Below are 19,305 nucleotides of genomic sequence, written 5' to 3'. Positions count from 1 at the left end.
AAGATCTAGGCCTTGTGGTTTATTAATATTTCCCTATGTACAATCAAGTAACCCCTGGGCCTGGGTCAACTTGACCCTGGGGGTCAAGATTTGAGCAAATTTTGTAGAGGTCCACTAGGCAATGCTACATGTCAAATTTCTAAGCTCTATGCCTTCTGGTTTTTTTTTAGAAAATTTTGAAGATTTTTCTATGTATACCGTTCATCTGTAATGTCGCGGTACTTGACATTCGACGTAACGACATTAAACAAGAAACAACACAACAGTGTATTTCTTGTCTTTACCACACTATTTCATGTCATATGCATCAATAACTGTGTAATCAAAGGCCTGAAGGGCCTGAGTCGGCTAATGATTGATGTACTGACAGTATAGTCTACCAGTTTCAGTTTGTTTTTAGTTTTTTTTCTTAAAATTTCATAACACAGCTCGATATTTACCCAAAATATTATATCCGGATACGATTACACTTTTCTCCAGTTTCAACAATATATTTTACAAATTGTGATGATACGAAGACATTTAGCAGCAATTGGCAGTATCTGACATTGAAGTTTACGGTTAAATTACCTCTTATTTAAATCTTTTCATAAAAAAGTTGTTTCGTTTCATAGACGATCTACTTTCGATTTCAAAAACTACAAGAAAATACAATTTAATGTTTCGCCGATTTGTTTATTTCTCGAAAAATAAGAATTAAAATCATTTTTAACATCAGTAGTAACTAAACAAACCAGTAAGAGCTTCTTCTTCCGATAATTTGTCCGTTTACTGACTGCAAAATTCACCCACGCAAAGTTTATAGAAATCATACGATGCGTGTTTACGTTCAATGTGGGAGAATTAAGGCTGATCGGCTATGTTACCTAACGCATCCAGACGATTCAGATTTTGTTTTTAAAAAAAACATTGTGTGCGTTTCTGTAATTTTATATACGTTTTAATACGCTTAGAAATTATTAGACATGCGTATTTGCATTATTTCTATACGTAATTTACGCTAATACGCATCTTGTCTGAAGCCCTGTGGAACTATTTTTTGTCTTTCGCTGGATGTTACCCAAGCTTTGTAAGCCTGCGCAATTCTTAAAATGCACATTTATGCTTAATGAGTTACATTCGAGTATTGCACAATTACAAGTAATAAATATGACAGATTACATCGTATATTGGTCATAGTAAAGGGAATTGACACAACTTCACTTCATTCATGCAGTGAACTGTTTGAAGTTTGTGGAATCTAATGGAACTACATCCCTTCACGTGTTATTCGGTCCATTTAGAGAATCGCTGAACAGCAAGAACTCGTCAAAAGGCTTTCAGCCTTTAGCCGACTCAAAAATGAGTAAGATATCATTCAAGAAACATCCATGTGTACTTCGAACAACAATAGTCAGCCATTGTTATCATGTGAGGTCACATCACTAATGTCGCGGTATAGGTCAACAATTGTGTCAATCAAACTATCATAGGTTAAAAAACACTAAATATAATTCAAACACTGAAAAGCTATCTAAGTCAAACTAACAGGAACACTCAAAAGTCATTAAACGCCAATTTAAACGTTTTATATTATCTGTTCACATTGGCACTATCGAAAATATTCTCCTCTGGGCAGCAGACACACCAGATATTTTGAAAGTAAATCACAAGGTCGCGGGTGTGGTCATAATGTAGCGGAGCCTAAGAATCGTATTATTACTTAATATTTTCTATTTGATAGTTATCTAACATGTTCAAATTCACTGCTCAGTATAATGGGTGTATTTTGAGGAGATGGTCAGGGCCCCCATCCCTTCCTCCCCCTTAAAATCCGTCGAGTTAAGACGTTTTGATGTTTCGCCTGATACTGATATTTCATTCATTTTTGTGTAGCTGGGAGATGTTTCGTAAAACTTGATGTCCTCTAACCTATAGGCGAGACTTAATGTGCATAATTAATGAGGACAAATGCCGATCAGCTGGTAGACGAACTTATAAACATTGCAAATATTTGCTTAATTCATGGATTTTTGCAATAGATATGTGAAAAATACGATTTTGATAAATATTGACAGAATTTTAGCAATGTAACTGCAGGTAGGAACATTTTTCGCCAGCATGAGTAAAATAGGTCACCAACTTCACCGGTAAACACCACGTAGGCGGCACAACTTAAATACCGTGAAATTTGTGATGACGCGAGATTAGTGATGTTGAGTATACAATAAAGTAACCCCATGGGGCGGGGTCAATTTGACCACAGGGGTCATCATTTGAAATTTTTTTTGTAGAAGTCTACTAGGCAATGCTACATGTCAAATATCTAAGATCTAGGCCTTGTGGTTTATTTTTAGAAAATTTTGAAGATTTTTCTATGTACAATCAAGTAACCCCATGGGGTGGGGTCAATTTGACCCGGGGGGTCATGATTTGAACAAAGTTTGTAGAAGTCTACTAGGCAATGTTACATATCAAATATCTAAGATCTAGGCCTTCTGGTTTATTTTTAGCAAATTTATGAAGATTTCCCTATGTACAATCAAGTAACCCCTGGGGCTGGGTCAATTTGACCTGGGGGGTCAAGATCTGAATTTTTTTTGTAGAGGTACACTAGGAAATGCTACATGTCAAATATCTAAGCTCTAGGCCTTCTGGTTTATTTTAAGAAAATTTTGAAGATTTTTCTATGTACAATCAAGTAACCCCATGGGGCGGGGTCAATTTGACCCCGGGGGTCATGATTTGAATAAATTTTGTAGAAGTCTACTAGGCAATGCTACATGTCAAATATCTAAGATCTAGGCCTTGTGGTTTATTTTTAGAAATTTTTTGAAGATTTTCCTATATAATAAAAATCAAGTGACCCCTGGGGCGGGGTCAATTTTGACCGCGGGGGTCATGATTTGAACAAATTTTGTAGAGGTCCATTAGGCAATGCTACATGTCAAATATCTAAGCTCTAGGCCTTCTGGTTTATTTTAAGAAAATTTTGAAGATTTTTCTATGTACAATCAAGTAATCCGATGGGGCAGGGTCAATTGGACCCCGGGGGGGTCATCATTTGAACAAACTTTGTAGAGGTCCACTAGGCAATGCTACATGTGAAATATCTAAGCTCTAGGCCTTCTGGTTATTTTTAGAAAATTTTTGAAGATTTTCCTATGTAAAATTAAGTGACCCCTGGGGCGGGGTCAATTTTGACCGCGGGGGTCATGATTTGAACAAATTTTGTAGAGGTCCATTAGGCAATGCTACATGTCAAATATCTAAGCTCTAGGCCTTCTGGTTTATTTTAAGAAAATTTTGAAGATTTTTCTATGTACAATCAAGTAATCCGATGGGGCAGGGTCAATTGGACCCCGGGGGGGTCATCATTTGAACAAACTTTGTAGAGGTCCACTAGGCAATGCTACATGTGAAATATCTAAGCTCTAGGCCTTCTGGTTATTTTTAGAAAATTTTTGAAGATTTTCCTATGTAAAATTAAGTGACCCCTGGGGCGGGGTCAATTTTGACCATGGGGGTCATAATTTGAACAAATTTTGTAGAGGTCCCCTAGGCAATGCTGCATGTCGAATATCTAAGCTCTAGGGCTTCTGGTTTTTGAGAAGAAGATTTTTAATGTTTTTCCTTTCGGTTGCCATGGCAACCAGAGTTCTGCATGGAATTCAATTCTTTGAATAATTTTTGTAGAGCTTCACCCAAGGAACATTCCTGTGAAGTTTGGATGAAATTGGCCTAGCGGTTTATGAGGAGATGTCGTTTAAAGTAAAAGTTTACGGACGACGGACACCGGACAGTGACTGATCAGAATAGCTCACACTGAGCTTTGGCTCTGGTGAGCTAAAAACTAGAGTTGATACGTCACTCACTGTGCAATTTAAATCTAGGACTACACTGACTGTGGTAATTCTTGCTAAGCAATGAGTAGAACTGTTAAATTCAACATCTATTAGCTTTCAAATTAACCCATTTAACAAGTCAGACTCATTGTCACTCGTGATAAATCTTCAACCAGGTTAACTTATAATGTTTTTAAAGAGCAACACTTTTTAAAAAAAACATTTACAATGAAAAATAACCCTCAAAACACTTGAAACAACCAACAATAACATACTTCTATTGGGTCGCGAAAACCAATGACTTGTTTACATAGCTTACAGCTTCGTTTTGTAACTTTTTATTTAAATCATTTTTTTCATTTGTTTTGATAGAATATGAGAAAGAGCAAAAAAGTGTCGTATATTTTGCAATTTAGTATGAGTTACATAGTTTAAAACGACGGGGAAAAGAAATTTTTATAATAATATTTAGCATACGAAATTATTAGCAAGGCTAGCTCTCCATGTTCATTTAAAGAGAGGTTAATCGCAGCGGTGTCACAGTAAACAATGTCGATCGCGATATTACTGTATTTCAAATACTATTTGCTTATTTTCTGCTTTCTTTTGCCGCGGATTTGGTAATTATTTTGTTTAATTACTTTTATGGAAATACCAAAATCGGAAACGTTTTTTTACGAAACGGTATATACCGGTACTTTTCGAAGTGATTATTCGGTATGGTACCGATACCGGCAACCGGTATTTAACCCTACATACAATAGGCATAAAGTTCAGATGTTGGATTGCATAATGCAACAAGAGGGCCATGATGGCCCTGTATCGCTCACCTGAGTAGCATTGCTCAAAATGATATGATCGTTTCCAACCAATCCCATTAGAAGCTGCTAAGGTGTATTCATTTAGATAAACAAGAGTGCCAGAATGTCACAATATACGCCCGTCACAGTAAATTTCTTTACACTAGCACCTGTATTTGCAAATGGAATTTTAATTTTGTGGTAGTAATTATTGTAATTCTTTTGTTTTTCTAAGTCCACATAAAAACTCCTTACCAGGTAGAGATACCTTAAAATACACCTAAAATTTGAAAGTAACATCTATGTTGTACCACAGAAAAGTGGTCTTGGTTTTTCCCTATGGTCAATTATAAAAAAGTTACAATATAAGTTATTTATAGTAACAACTAAGGGAAGTTAATCTTTAAAAAAAAATCCCCTACGACTAGTACTGAAAAAAGTTACAATACAAGCTATTTATAGTAACAACAAAGGGAAGTAATTCTAAAGAAGGGACCTGTGCATGACACTTCGTCTCATGATGGTGTACAATTGTGCTAAGTTACATCAAAATCCCTCCACGAATGAAGAAGAAATGCTTCGGACAAAGTCATTCTTGTATCTGACCTTTGGCCTCTAAATGTGACCTTGACCTTATACCTAGGGACCTGGTTCTTGCACAAGACACTCCATCTCATGGTGGTGAACATTTGTGCCAAGTTATATCAAAATCCCCCCATGCATGAAGAAGGAATGTTCCGGAAAAAGTTTTCATTCTTGTATCCTTTGACCTCCAAGTGTGACCTTGACCTTAGACCCAGGGACCTGGTTCTTGCACATGACACTCCATCTGGTGGTGGTGAACATTTGTGCCAAGCTATATCAAAATCCACCCATGCATGAAGAAGAAATGTTCCGGACAAAGTTTTCATTCTTTTATCCTTTGACCTCTAAGTGTGACCTTGACCTTAGACTAAGGGACCTGGTTCTTGCGCACGACACTCCATCTCATGATAGTGAACATTTGTGCCAAATTAAATCAAAATCCCTCCATGCATGAAGAAGATATGCTCCGGACAAAGTCATTCTTGAATTTGACCTTTGATCTCTAAGTGTGACCTTGACCTTAGACCTAGGGACCTGGTTCTTGTGCACGACACTCCGACTCATTATGGTGAACACTTGTGCCAAGTTTCATCAAAATCCCTCCATGCATGAAGAAGATATGCTATGGACAAAGTCATTCTTGAATTTGACCTTAGACCACAAAGTGTGACCTTGACCTTAGACCTAGGGACCTGGTTCTTGCGCATGACATTCCGTCTCATGATGGTGAACAACTGTGCCAAGTTTCATTTAAATCCCTCCATGCATGAAGAAGATATGCTCTGGACACAGTCTGTGGACGCCGCCCGACAGGGGCGTTCCCATAAACCGGTGTATAAAAATAAAGGGAGGTAATTTGTCATAAATTCAGTCAATATGTATCTTCACTGATTGTCCAAGTCCATCTGTTGACATAAATGAAATTTCAGATCAGTATCTTCATTAGTTATGGAGATATACCCATTTTAATTTGAAATAAAGGGAGGTAATTTGACATAAAATCAGTCCATAGTTATCTACCCTGATTGTCTCAGTCCAACTAATGACAATAATGAAATTTAAACTAAATCTTATAAGTACTTACTGATATAAATCCATTTTGATTACAATCAGGGGAGGTAATCAGATATAAAATAACTCTGGAACCTACGATTGGATCTGACAGATTTGCCATGGAATCCAAGATCTATTGTTGTTGAAGATATTTTGGAAGTTTGTATCAAATCAAACCATAAATGAAGTCTTTATATGGCTGCAAAAGCAAAAATAGCAAATTTTGACCTTTAAGGGGCCATAACTCTGGAACCCATGATGGAATCTGGTCAGTTCAAGAAAGGAACCAAGATCTTGTGGTGATACAAGTTGTGTGCAAGTTTGGTTAAAATCAAATCAAAAATGAAGCTGCTATTGTGCAGACAAGGTCAAAATAGCTAATTTTGGCCCTTTCAGGGGCCATAACTCTGGAACCCATTATGGGATCTGGATAGTTCAAGAAAGGAACTGAGATCTTATGGTGACACAAGTTTTGTGCAAGTTTGATTAAATTCAAATCATAAGTGAAGCTGCTATTGTGCAGAAAGGTCAAAATAGCTAATTCTGGCCCTTTCAAGGGCCACCACTCTGGAACCGATAATGGAATCTGGCCAGTTCAAGAAAGGAACAAAGATCCTATGGTGATACAAGTTGTGTGCAAGTTTGGTTAAAATTAAATCATAAACAAGAGCCATGTTAGACACGGCCAATCCCTCCGCCGGGCATATTATCATTGAAGGCCAAAGTTCCTGGCAAGTTAGTGTCTGAAAGTATTAATTTTGGGGAAAGCTTTGAAGAACCGTTTAGTTGTGGTCCACATCAGTGGTTTTAAAGATGTGGAAGAAAGAATAAGTCAGTGGTGAGGTGGTTTACTGCTAAATTTTATTAATTTTCATGAACAGTATAGCTATGATGTTTTTCTATATGGCTACTGTAAAAAGAAGGAATGGAAAGCTAACAGGGAACAAGAGTGCCAGAATGTCACAATATACGCCCGTCACAGCAAATGTCTTTACTCTAGCAGCTGTATTTGCAAATGGAATTTTAATTTTGTGGTTGTTTTAGTAATCATTGTAAGTCTTGTTTTTCTAAGTCCACAAAAAAAACTCCTTAAAAGGTAGAGATATCTTAAAATACACCTAAAATTGGAAAGTAACATCCATGTTGTACGTCTTGTTTTTTCCCTATGGTCAATTATAAAAATGTTACAATATAAGTTATTTATAGTAACAACTAAGGGAAGTTAATCTTAAAAAAAAAAAAAAAAAAAAAAAAAAAAAAAAAACTTGTGAGTCCACACAAGAATCTTTACCAGGTAGAGATTGGTCAAAATACACCTCAAAATTGGATGTAGCATGCATGTTGTACTACAGAAAAGTGGTCCTGATTTTTTTCCATATGACTAGTAATGAAAAAGTTACAATAAAAGCTATTTAAAGTAACAACAAAGGGAAGTAATTCTAAAGAAGGGAACTGCGCATGACACTTCGTCTCATGATGGTGTACAATTGTGCTAAGTTACATCAAAATCCCTCCACGAATGAAGAAGAAATGCTTCGGACAAAGTCTTTCTTGTATCTGACCTTTGGCCTCTAAGTGTGACCTTGACCTTTGACCTAGGGACCTGGATCTTGCGCATGACACTCTGTCTCGTGGTGGTGAACATTTGTGCCAAGTTATAACAAAATCCCTCCATGCATGTAAAAGAAATGCTCCGGACAAAGTCATTCCTGTATCTGGTCTTTGACTTCTAAGTGTGACCTTGACCTTAGACCTAGGGTCCTAGGTCTTGCGCGTGACACTCCGTCACATGGTTGTGAACATTTGTGCCAAGTTACATCAAATTCCCTCCATGCATGAAGAAGAAATGCTCCTGACAAGGTTTTCATTCTTGTATCCTTTAACCTCTAAGTGTGACCTTGACCTTAGACCTAGGGACCTGGTTCTTGCGCATGACACTCCGCCTCGTGATGGTGTACATTTGTGCCAAGATATATCAAAATCCCTCCATGCATGAAAAAGATTATGCTCCGGACAAATTTTTTTAAGAAAATATGATAAAGGGGAATAACGCAAAAAATAGGCAAGGTAGAGTTATTATTCTTGCACACTGCACTTCCTCCCAATGTGTTCTATCAGTGTATGAAGTTTGAAGAAAATCCCTCCAGTACTTTTGGAGTTATGCTCCGGACAAAGATTGTTGCGGACACAAGGACGGAGAGCATTTCTAATATCCCCCGCCAAAGCTTCATTGTGCAGACAAGGTCAAAATAGCTAATTCTGGCCCTTTCAGGGGCCATAACTCTGGAACCCATAATGGAATCTGGCCAGTTCAGGAAAGGAACCAAGATCTTATGGTGATACAAGTTGTGTGCAAGTTTAGTTAAAATAAAATCATAAATGAAAGCACTATCATGCAGACAAGAAATTGTTGACGGACGCACGCACACACAGACGACGGACGAAGGGTGATCACAAAAGCTCACCTTGTCACTATGTGACATGTGAGCTAAAAATCAGAATAGGAAAATATCAAATAATGAAAGCATGGCAGCAATTTAAATACATGGCATTAACTGTTATTTGGCAAAATTTATACACCTGTTAAAGTACATATGTGTACTGTGAAGTGCGTTTTTGAGGTGATCGATGTTTCTGTAGCTTTAATAATGGAATGGTCAGTTAGTTAGTATGCTCATTGTCATATGTCATAGTATATTACACTCAGTATTTGTATGTCATACATTCGGTATTAATGACATCCTTTTACCAACAGATAATCGGGGACTTCATCACATACTAGGCTGTAACAGAGGCAAGATTAACCCAAAGTTACCCAAAGATTTGTCAGTCGCTTGGTGGTGCAAGAGAGGGGTGTGTCTTTATATTAGGACCTAAAGAAGCCATGCAGTTGCTTGCTCTTTTCCGAAACTCCTTGTCATACACCTTGGGGGGTAATGACATTAATTACCAAACATTCTGTAAACATCATATTTAAATTTTAATAGGGTTTTCCTAGAACCATATTATTTGGATAGACATTCTCCCACAGCTTCATAGGGGAATCTCGGATAATAACGGATCGATCTGTTCTGGATTATTACTTGGATTCATTGAATGAACGTGTTATATGTCTAGTATTGTAAGAATTTTGGGGGAAATAAAAAGAAATTTCAGTAATTTCTTTGTTATTTTGTGGTGGAAAATTCTTATGTCTGGGTGCGGCTTGGGCATGCCATACTGAGCTGTTAACTGTCAATTTCTAAATCTTTTTGCATACTCATGGGTCCCTGACCAGCCGCCGCCATTCAAAGGGGCTGGTGACACTCGTGGGTTCAAAATTCAGTTTTTTCTGGTTCATTTTTTCGAGCATATAAGAATTGGCCAGAGAGCGAAAATGGCTAGGCGTTCTTAATAGTTGCTCAACCATTTACATAGGTTACATTTTTACATTTGTTGTTATTAGGTTTATGTTGCGCCAATGGTGTTATCTCGGTACTAATTGTGTACCAGGCTTGTGGTACCAAAGGGGTACCTGGTTTGTATATGGTACATGGAAGTACCTGGTTACTGTATGGTACCAAACAGGTACCTGGTAAGTATATGGTACATGGAAGTACCTGGTTACTGTATGGTACCTAAGGGGTTCCTGGTTCGTATATGGTACATGGAAGTACCTGGTTCGTCTATGGTACCAAAGGGGTACCTGGTTCGTATATGGTACATGGAAGTACCTGGTTACTGTATGGTACCTAAGGGGTTCCTGGTTCGTATATGGTACATGGAAGTACCTGGTTACTGTATGGAACCAAAGGGGTACCTGGTTCGTATATGGTACATGGAAGTACCTGGTTACTGTATGGTACCTAAGGGGTTCCTGGTTCGTATATGGTACATGGAAGTACCTGGTTCGTCTATGGTACCAAAGGGGTACCTGGTTCGTATATGGTACATGGAAGTACCTGGTTATTGTATGGTACCAAAGGGGTACCTGGTGCGTATATGGTACATGGAAGTACCTGGTTCTTATATGGTACCAAAGGTGGTACCTGGTTCTACCTGGCTAACCGTACCGAGGGGTACGGGGGATGGTATGGCATAGTGTGTGCCATATTTTTAGCGCAACAAGGTTAAAATTATCTAAGGCATGCCCGGGTCGCTCCCTTTGTGAGGATTTTCAACTTCAATCACCATTTAACGTTTTAAGTCTTAAGCCACTATGACCGTCTTTCAATCCACACTTACCTTAAACTTAAATTTAATCCTAGAATAATGACATTTTTTTCTTTTGTTTTCTCCTGTTTTGTGTTACTGTGACACAAGGTGCACAACTTCACATGCTACAAAACAATCCTTTAACATTTAATGACTCTATGTCGAGTACATTTTGGGATATATCGGGCACAAAATTTTTATTGTTTTACTTAGTCACAGGCCACAACTCTTTTGCAAAGTAAAATATAATTAAAAAAAAAAAAATCATCAAATTCATGTGCTGGAGAACATTCCTACATGGTTTCATGACTCTATGTTTTAAAATATATGCAACACAAACTTTTAAGCACTTCACATTTATTTTCACTGTGTCAAGGACCATAACTCCAGCCTGGTTGAGTGAAATCCAAACAAAGAAACCATGTTTAATATATGACACATTTTTAGCCAAAGTATGATTATATAAGAGTCTTACTAATTTTATTTTAAAAGTTGAGTGGTATCCATACTAAACAAATTTCCTTGTTACTAATTTTTGTCTGTTATCTGGTAGAACAGTTTCTCATTTCACAAAATATCAGGTAGTACCGTTACTAATTTCACAAAACATCAGGTAGTACCTCAGTTTTACAATTGGTGTGCAAACTGTGTATGTCATCAAAATTTCAAAGCTGTATCTTAAACAAGAGGGCCATGATGGCCCTATATTGCTCACCTGTTATCATTGCACTTGAGGACAAGAAGGTCCTCAGAAAAAATATCTAAGTCCAAAGGACAGTAACAACAAAGGGAAGAAATTTAACCAAAAAGAAAAAAAAATTCTTACAAGGTACAGATATGTCAAAATAAACCTACAAATTGGAGGTACCATCCATGTTGTACCACAGAGAAGTGGTCTCGGTTTTTCCCTACGGCCAATAATTAAAAAGTTACTAAAAATAAGCTATTTATAGTAACGTAAAAGGGAAGTAATTAAAAAAAAAATTATTGTAAGTGAAGAAAAGAAGGATCTGCCAAATAAATCTGTTGACATAAATGAAATTTCAGATCAGTATCTTCATTAGTTACGGAGATATACCCATTTTAATTTGAAATAAAGGGAGGTAATTTGACATAAAATCAGTCCATAGTTATCTACCCTGATTGGCTCAGTCCAACTAATGACAATAATGAAATTTCAAATAAGTACTATAAGTACTTACTGATATAAATCCATTTTGATTACAATCAGGGGAGGTAATCAGATATAAAATAACTCTGAACCTACGCTTGGATCTGGTTTGTCATGGAATCCAAGAATTATTGTTGTTGAAGTTATTTTGGAAGTTTGTATCAAATAAAACCATAAAAGAAGTCTCTATATGGCTGCAAAAGCCAAAATAGCCAATTTTGGACCTTTAAGGGGCCATAACTCTGGAACCCATGAAGAAATCTGGCCAGTTCAAGAAAGGAACCAAGATCTTGTGGTAATACAAGTTGTGTGCAAGTTTGGTTAAAATCAAATCATAAATGAAGCTGCTATTGTGCAGACAAGGTCAAAATAGCTAATTTTGGCCCTTTTAGGGGCCATAACTCTGGAACCCATAATGGGATCTGGCCAGTTCAAGAAAGGAACTGAGATCTTATGGTGATACAAGTTGTGTGCCAGTTTCGTAAAAATCAAATCATAAATAAAGCTGCTACTGTGCAGACAAGGTCAAAATAGCTAATTCTGGCCCTTTCAGGGGCCATAACTCTGGAACCCATAATGGAATCTGGCCAGTTCAAGAAAGGAACCAAGATCTTATGGTGATACAAGTTGTGTGCCAGTTTGGTAAAAATCAAATCATAAATAAAGCTGCTACTGTGCAGACAAGGTCAAAATAGCTAATTTTGGCCCTTTCAGGGGCCACAACTCTGGAACCCATAATGGAATCTGGCCAGTTAAAGAAAGGAACCGAGATCTTATGGTGATACAAGTTCTGTGCTAGTTTGGTAAAAATCAAATCATAAATGAAGCTGCTATTGTGCGGACAAGGTCAAAATAGCTGATTTTGGCCCTTTCAGGGGCCATAACTCTGGAACCCATAATGGGATCTGGCCAGTTCAAGAAAGGAACCGAGATCTTATGGTGATACAAGTTGTGTGCAAGTTTGGTTAAAATAAAATCATAAATGAAACCTCTATCGTGCAGACAAGAAATTGTGGACGGAAGGACGACGGACGACAGACGGACGACGGACGAAGGGCGATCACAAAAGCTCACCCTGTCACTACGTGACAGGTGAGCTAAAACAAGAAAGTAGGTCAGTAGGTCAAGGTCAAAGTCAAATGAAATCATATTACTTGGGTTCATCAGGTAATTATTATTAAACAGTCTTGGAAATAGGATCAAATGATTTTTTTAGTATTTTTTCCTATATAACTCATATAGTAACCAAGTTACCCCAGGGTGGGGCTTCTTTTAACCCCAGGTGCATAATTTGAACAATTTTGGTTGAGGACTACTAGACAATGTATCATACCAAATATCAAAAGCATAGGTTGTATGGTTTCAGACAAGAAGATCTAAAAAAAAATTTTCCTATACATCTATATAGAACTTTGGACCCCCGGGGCAGGGCCTCTTTTCACCCCAGGGGTACAATTTTAACAATTTTGGTTGAGGACCATAAGACAATGCTACAAACCAAATATCAAAGGTCTAAGTGTTGTGGTTTCAGACAAGAAGATTTTCAAAGTTTTCCCTATATAAGTCTATGTAACACTTGAGACCCCCGGGGCGGGGCCATATTTGACCCTAGGGGGATAATTTGAACATTTTTGGTAGAGGACCACTAGATGATGCTACATACCAGATATCAAAGCCCTAGGCCCTGTGGTTTTGGACAAGAAGATTTTTAAAGGTTTTCCTTTCGGTTGCCATGGCAACCAGAGTTCTGCATGGAATTCAATTATTTGAACAATGTTGAAAGGGGGCCACCCAAGGATCATTCCTGTGAAGTTTGGTGTAATTCTGCCAAGTGGTTTTCAAGAAGATTTTTTTAGAAAATGTTGATGGACACACGACGCACACCGCACATTGAGCTGTCACAATAGCTCACCGTGAGCCTTTGGCTCAGGTGAGCTAAAAAGGGCTGGTGTAGAACAAGAGATCACAGAGTGATCTTGGCGCCCACCAATGTGCCATTTTTGAGTGTTCCAAATTTCAAGACTTACTGACTAGCTCAAGGTCAAATTTCATTTCCGTACACAACACTGTGCATGTGGTCCAAATTCGAAAGCTGTAGCTTGAGAAATGTGAAATAGGTCACTAGATCAATCTTAAGGTCAAAGTTTAATTCAATACACAAAACTATGCAAGTGGTCCAAATTTGAAAGCTGTAGCTTGAGAAATGTGAAAGTAGGTCACTAAGTCAAAATCAAGGTCAAATTTCACTTCAGAAACAAATCTATGCATGTAGTCCAAAATTGAAGCCTGTACCTTCAAAAATGTGAAATATAGGTCACTAGGTCAATGTCAAGGTCAAAGTTTGTTTCGGTACACAATCCTATTCATGTGGTCTAAATTTGAAGCCTGTAGCTACAGAAATGTGAAAGTAGGTCACTAGGTCAATCTTAAGGTCAAAGTTCATTTCGGTACACAAAACTACGCAAGTGGTCCAAATTTGAAGGCTGTAGCTTGAGAAATGTGAAAGTAGGTCACTAGGTCAATGTAAAGGTCAAAGTTTGTTTCGGTACACAAAACCATGCATGTGGTCTAAATTTGAAGCCTGTAGCTACAGAAATGTAAAAGTAGGTCACTAGGTCAATCTTAAGGTCAAAGTTCATTTCGGTACACAAAACTACGCAAGTGGTCCAAATTTGAAGGCTGTAGCTTGAGAAATGTGAAAGTAGGTCACTAGGTCAAAATCAAGGTCAAATTTTATTTTGGAATACAGAAATATGCATGTGGTCCAAATTTGAAGCCTGTACCTTCAAAAATGTGAAAGTAGGTCACTAGGTCAATGTAAAGGTCAAAGTATGTTTCGGTACATAAAACCATGCATGTGGTCCAAATTTGAAGGCTGTAGCTTGAGAAATGTGAAAGTAGGTCACTGGGTCAAAATCAAGGTCAAATTTCGTTTCGGAACACTAAATTATGCATGTGGTCCAAATTTGAAGCCTGTACCTTCAAAAATGTGAAAGTAGGTCACTAGGTCAATGTCAAGGTCAAAGTTTATTTCAGTGCACAAAACTATGCAAGTGGTCCAAATCTGAAGGCTGTAGCTACAGAAATGTGAAAGTAGGTCACTAGGTCAAAATCAAGGTCAACTCATGTCAAGGTTCATCTTGCCACTCAAAACCACACATGTAGTCCAAATTTGAATGTTATAGGTTATTGACAAGAAGTTTTTAAAAGCTTTTCCCTATATAAGTCTATATAAACCATGTGACCCCAGGGCGGGGCCATATTTGACCCTAGAGAACCACCAGGCGATGCTACATTACAAATATCAAAGCCCTAGGCTTTGTGGTTTGGACAAGAAGATTTTCAAAGTTTTTCCCTATATAAGTCTATGTAAACCATGCGACCCCCGGGGCGGGGCCATATTTGACCCTAGGGGGATAATTTGAACAATCTTAGTAGAAGACCACTAGATGATGTCACTTACAAAATATCAAAGCCCTAGGCCCTGTGGTTTTGGACAAGAGGTTTTTCAAAGTTTTTCCCTATATAAGTCTATATAAACCATGTGACCCCCGGGGCGGGGCCATTTTAGACCCCAGAAAAAATAATTTCAATCAACTTGGTAGAGGACCACTAGATGATGCTTCATACCAAATATCAAAGTCCTAGGCTCTGTGGTTTTGGGCAAGAAGATTTTCAAAGTTTTTCCCTATATAAATCTATGTAAATTATAGAAATAAACAAAGGGCCATAATTTACTAAAAATTTGTTGAACCAGTCTGATTTTCAGGGGGACACAACTAGGGTACCAATACATCATTCTGACAAAGTTTGGTCAAAATCCCCCTGGCAGTTTCTGAGGAGATGCGATAACGAGAAATTGTTAACGGAAGGACGGACGGACGGACGGAAGGACGCCGGACCACGGACGCAGAGTGATTTGAATAGCCCACCATCTGATGATGGTGGGCTAAAAATGTACACAATATACATTCCCCATACTAGCATAAAAAATTCTGTCACTACAATCATAGGTAGACAGAAAAACAAATTTTTCACAAAAGATCTGAGCAAGTCAAAAAAGTATACCTTGACATCTCTGTGGGCAACATATTTTGATGACCAATGCAATAATGGCTATACCTGCACCAACAATTACCAAAGCTAAAAAGAAAAAAATGCACTGAAAATAAGTTGTGTTTTACAGTGGTTGGAAAATACAGAATTTTTTTCCCATCAATATCAAATCCATATTTCATTAATTAAGAGTGAATGAAAACTTTGTCTGTACATAGATTTGTTGACCGAGTCAGACTCTGTTATTAGCCATTTTCCAATACTAATCATGTTTATTTTAAAAGAAAACCTCTTTTTTGACACTGACATTTAAAATTTAGTAGCGGTGAAAACATTCCATCAAGCTTTAATTTATTCATTTTATTTTTTTTTCTTCAAACATGTCTCATGTACATTATCATCTTTTTAGCCCAAGAAGTCTTTTAACCCTTTCCCACATCGATACGTTTATCACCGTATCTATCGATTACCAAACAGAAACGTATTGACCCTTGTCTATCGATTACCTGATAGAAACGTATAATACCGATTAACGGCCATTTGAACAGAATCGTATTATCCCGTCTCTCATAATCAATCGCTTTATTTTCGTTCTTTTCCTAAAGAAACAAATTCCGAATGTTTACTAACTCAAAATATGGGATTTCGTCATCATTATTTACGTAAAAGATCATGTGGTTACTATTTAAATTTATCGAGTACTTTGCAAAGAAAGACACCGGGGTTTTTTCCTATATGTGCACGACGCTACGTCATGGAAAATTACTGAGAAAACTACTTGCAACTGGCCGGTTCGCGGGACTTTCCTCGTTTTAAAAATAACGACCATTTAACATCCAAGTATTTTTAAATGTGTTAGGTCATGAAGGTCACGCCTGATATATGCATATTTCCCCTAAACAACAATTTGTGTATACGATGGCTTGGAATTTATGGCCTTACATAACAGGAAGTGTTAATCAAAACAGAAGGACTGCGGCTTCCAAATATTTTATGACACCCCAAGAGTTAATTGCAGCAGAAGTCACCCTTGATGTACCGACGTTTGATCATCAAAATATTACGTTATATTATTTAAAAATATTTTAATTTTTAGCACAAGAATACTGTAGTCAGTTACGAGTCTCGATGTCAGCGATCTTTTTGCACTTTCAGAAATTTTACGATCCGTTATTTATGTAGTGTTATTCAGTTTGATGGCTGTTTTTTTATATAAATACTTACCGATTCCGATTCGGAAGAGGAGTCTATTAACTATAAATCAAACTTTCAAACATCAAAATGAAATTGTATATGAATTTCAATGTGAAAGTAATCCAAAACAGAATTTTATGCCTAAAAATATATTTCCCTTACTTTAACACTTTATATCTTCGAAACTCAAAGAGAAACTACAATAAATTTTGTATCATCGGAAAGAGAATTTAAATTGCTATAAACTTTATATTGACAAAAATAATGTCAAACTTACAGAAAATATTAAAATAATGACATTTTTAACATAAGTGTGTGTAATTACAAAATAATGCCAACACCTCTGTTCAGATAAGACAGTCACGCTTATCAGCCATATACTGATTATTGATTATCACTTATCAGTGTTATGTAAAAGAGGTTACTTTGGCTTCTGTTCTGTGTGGTAAAGGGTTAAAGGCATTTCTATTTTTAGCTATAGTGCCCCTAATCAAACAAATTTCAGAAAGGTCCTTATAATGATCATCTAGATCAGGTCTGATTAAGATCCAACAAGCAATTCATCAGAAGTCGTTTAAGGTTCTTTTCATTTTTAACTCTAGCAGTTAACTTTAACCTGAAACTCTATTTATTTGTTTATTTATTTTGTTGGGTTTAACATCTCACCTACACAATTATAGGTCATATGGCAGCTTTCCAGCTCTGATGCTGGAGAAAGACCCCATGTGCCCCTCCGTGCATTATTTTTTTTATCACAAGCGGGCACCTGGATAGAACCACCGACCTTCCCTAAGTCAGCTGGATGGCTTCCTCAAATGAAGAAGTCAACCTGAAACTCTACAAGAGCACCGCCTTGAGGGTGCTGACGCTCATCTGATTTTTCTGTATAATAGAAATATTGTCCTACCCATGATTTTCTAAGTCCAAAAAGGGCCATAATTCTTGCAAAAAGCAGGATGGAGTTAGGTTGCTTGCTGTACAGAGTTAGTTTATGATGGTAAACAACTGTTGCAAGTTTCAAAGAAATAGCTTTAATAGTTTAGGAGGAAAGTTTACCTTAACATAAAACTTAACCAATAAATCTGACATTTTCTATGTCCAAAAGGAGCCATAATTCTTTCAAAAAAGAGAATAGAGTTATGTTTCTTGCTGTACATGGTCAGCTTATGATGGTAAACAAGTGTTGCAAGTTTTAAAGCAATAGCTTTGACAGTTTATGAGAAATACTGACCTAAACACAAAACTTAACCAAGAAATCTGATTTTCTAAGTCTAAAAGGGGCCAAAATTCTTGCAAAAAGCAGGATGGAGTTATGTTTCTTGCTGTACAGGGTCGGCCTATGATGATGAACAAGACCTGCAAGTTTCAAAGCAATACCTTTGATAGTTTAGGAGGTAAGTTGACCTTAACATAAAACTTAACCAATAAATCTGATATTTTTCTAAGTCCAAAAGGGACCATAATTCTTGCAAAAAGCAGGATTGAGTTATGTTTCTTGCTGTATTGGGTCAGCTTATGATGGTGAACAAGTGTTGCAAGTTTCAAAGCAATAGCTTTGATAGTTTAGGAGAAAAGTTTACATAAACCTAAAACTCAACCAAGAAATCTTGTATTTTCTATGTCCAAACGGGGCCATAATTCTTGCAAAAAGCAGGATGGCGTTATGTTTCTTGTTGTACATGGTTAGCTATTGATGGTGAACAAGTGTTGCAAGTTTCAAAAAAATACCTTTGATAGTTTAGGAGAAAAGCTGACCTAAACATAAAACTTAACTAGGCAACAGATGCCGATCAAGTGATGACAATAACTCATCATTTTTTTTCTCTCAAAAAATCAGGTGAGCTAAAAATAGGGAATAATTAATGAATAAGAGATCACAGTGTGTGACCTTGGAGCCCACCATCGAGTCATTTTTGAATGTTCCAAATTTCAAAAAATCCTAAAAGTAGGTAATTAATATTTATAACTAATAATTAAACCTACACCCTGAACAAGAGTGATGCCACCATTAATGAGCTATATGCAATATTTTTTTTTTCATTATGAAACAAAGAATGCACATATAATTACTTACATTATAATTAATAATTAAACCCAAAAATTTGAGTACTAAACAAATTAATCATCGATCTGCTACTGCTGAGGTGTAATAGGACAATAATGAACAACTTTAATCATTATCTCATTAGTGTCTGCAGACTTTATGATCCTTCTACAGGTAAGGCATAAATAACCAATTAACTACTTGGAGGGCCACTGGATATAAAATTATATTAGAAATCAAAATAAACAAAAGGCCATAACTCACTTAAAAATTGTTGAACCAGTCTGATTTTCAGGGGGACACAATAAGGGTACCAATGCATTGTTCTGACAAAGTTTGGTCAACATCCCCCCAGTAGTTTCTGAGGAGATGCAATACCAAGAA

At 37.0% G+C, this 19,305-nt stretch overlaps 1 protein-coding gene across 1 annotated transcript in view; it reads right to left on the bottom strand.

Annotated features, from left to right (window-relative positions):
• LOC128554730 (uncharacterized) overlaps positions 1–19,305 on the bottom strand; it is a 54,493-nt gene that overhangs the window by 16,315 nt on the left and 18,873 nt on the right. Inside the window, exon 6 of the mRNA XM_053536043.1 lies at positions 15,696–15,770. Within this exon, the coding sequence (XP_053392018.1) occupies positions 15,696–15,770 (75 nt within the window). The remainder of the gene's footprint in view (positions 1–15,695; positions 15,771–19,305) is intronic.

This window comes from Mercenaria mercenaria, unplaced genomic scaffold (assembly GCF_021730395.1).
Source record: "Mercenaria mercenaria strain notata unplaced genomic scaffold, MADL_Memer_1 contig_691, whole genome shotgun sequence".
NCBI classification, from domain to species: domain Eukaryota; kingdom Metazoa; phylum Mollusca; class Bivalvia; order Venerida; family Veneridae; genus Mercenaria; species Mercenaria mercenaria.
This window is presented reverse-complemented; position numbering and strand designations above follow the sequence as displayed.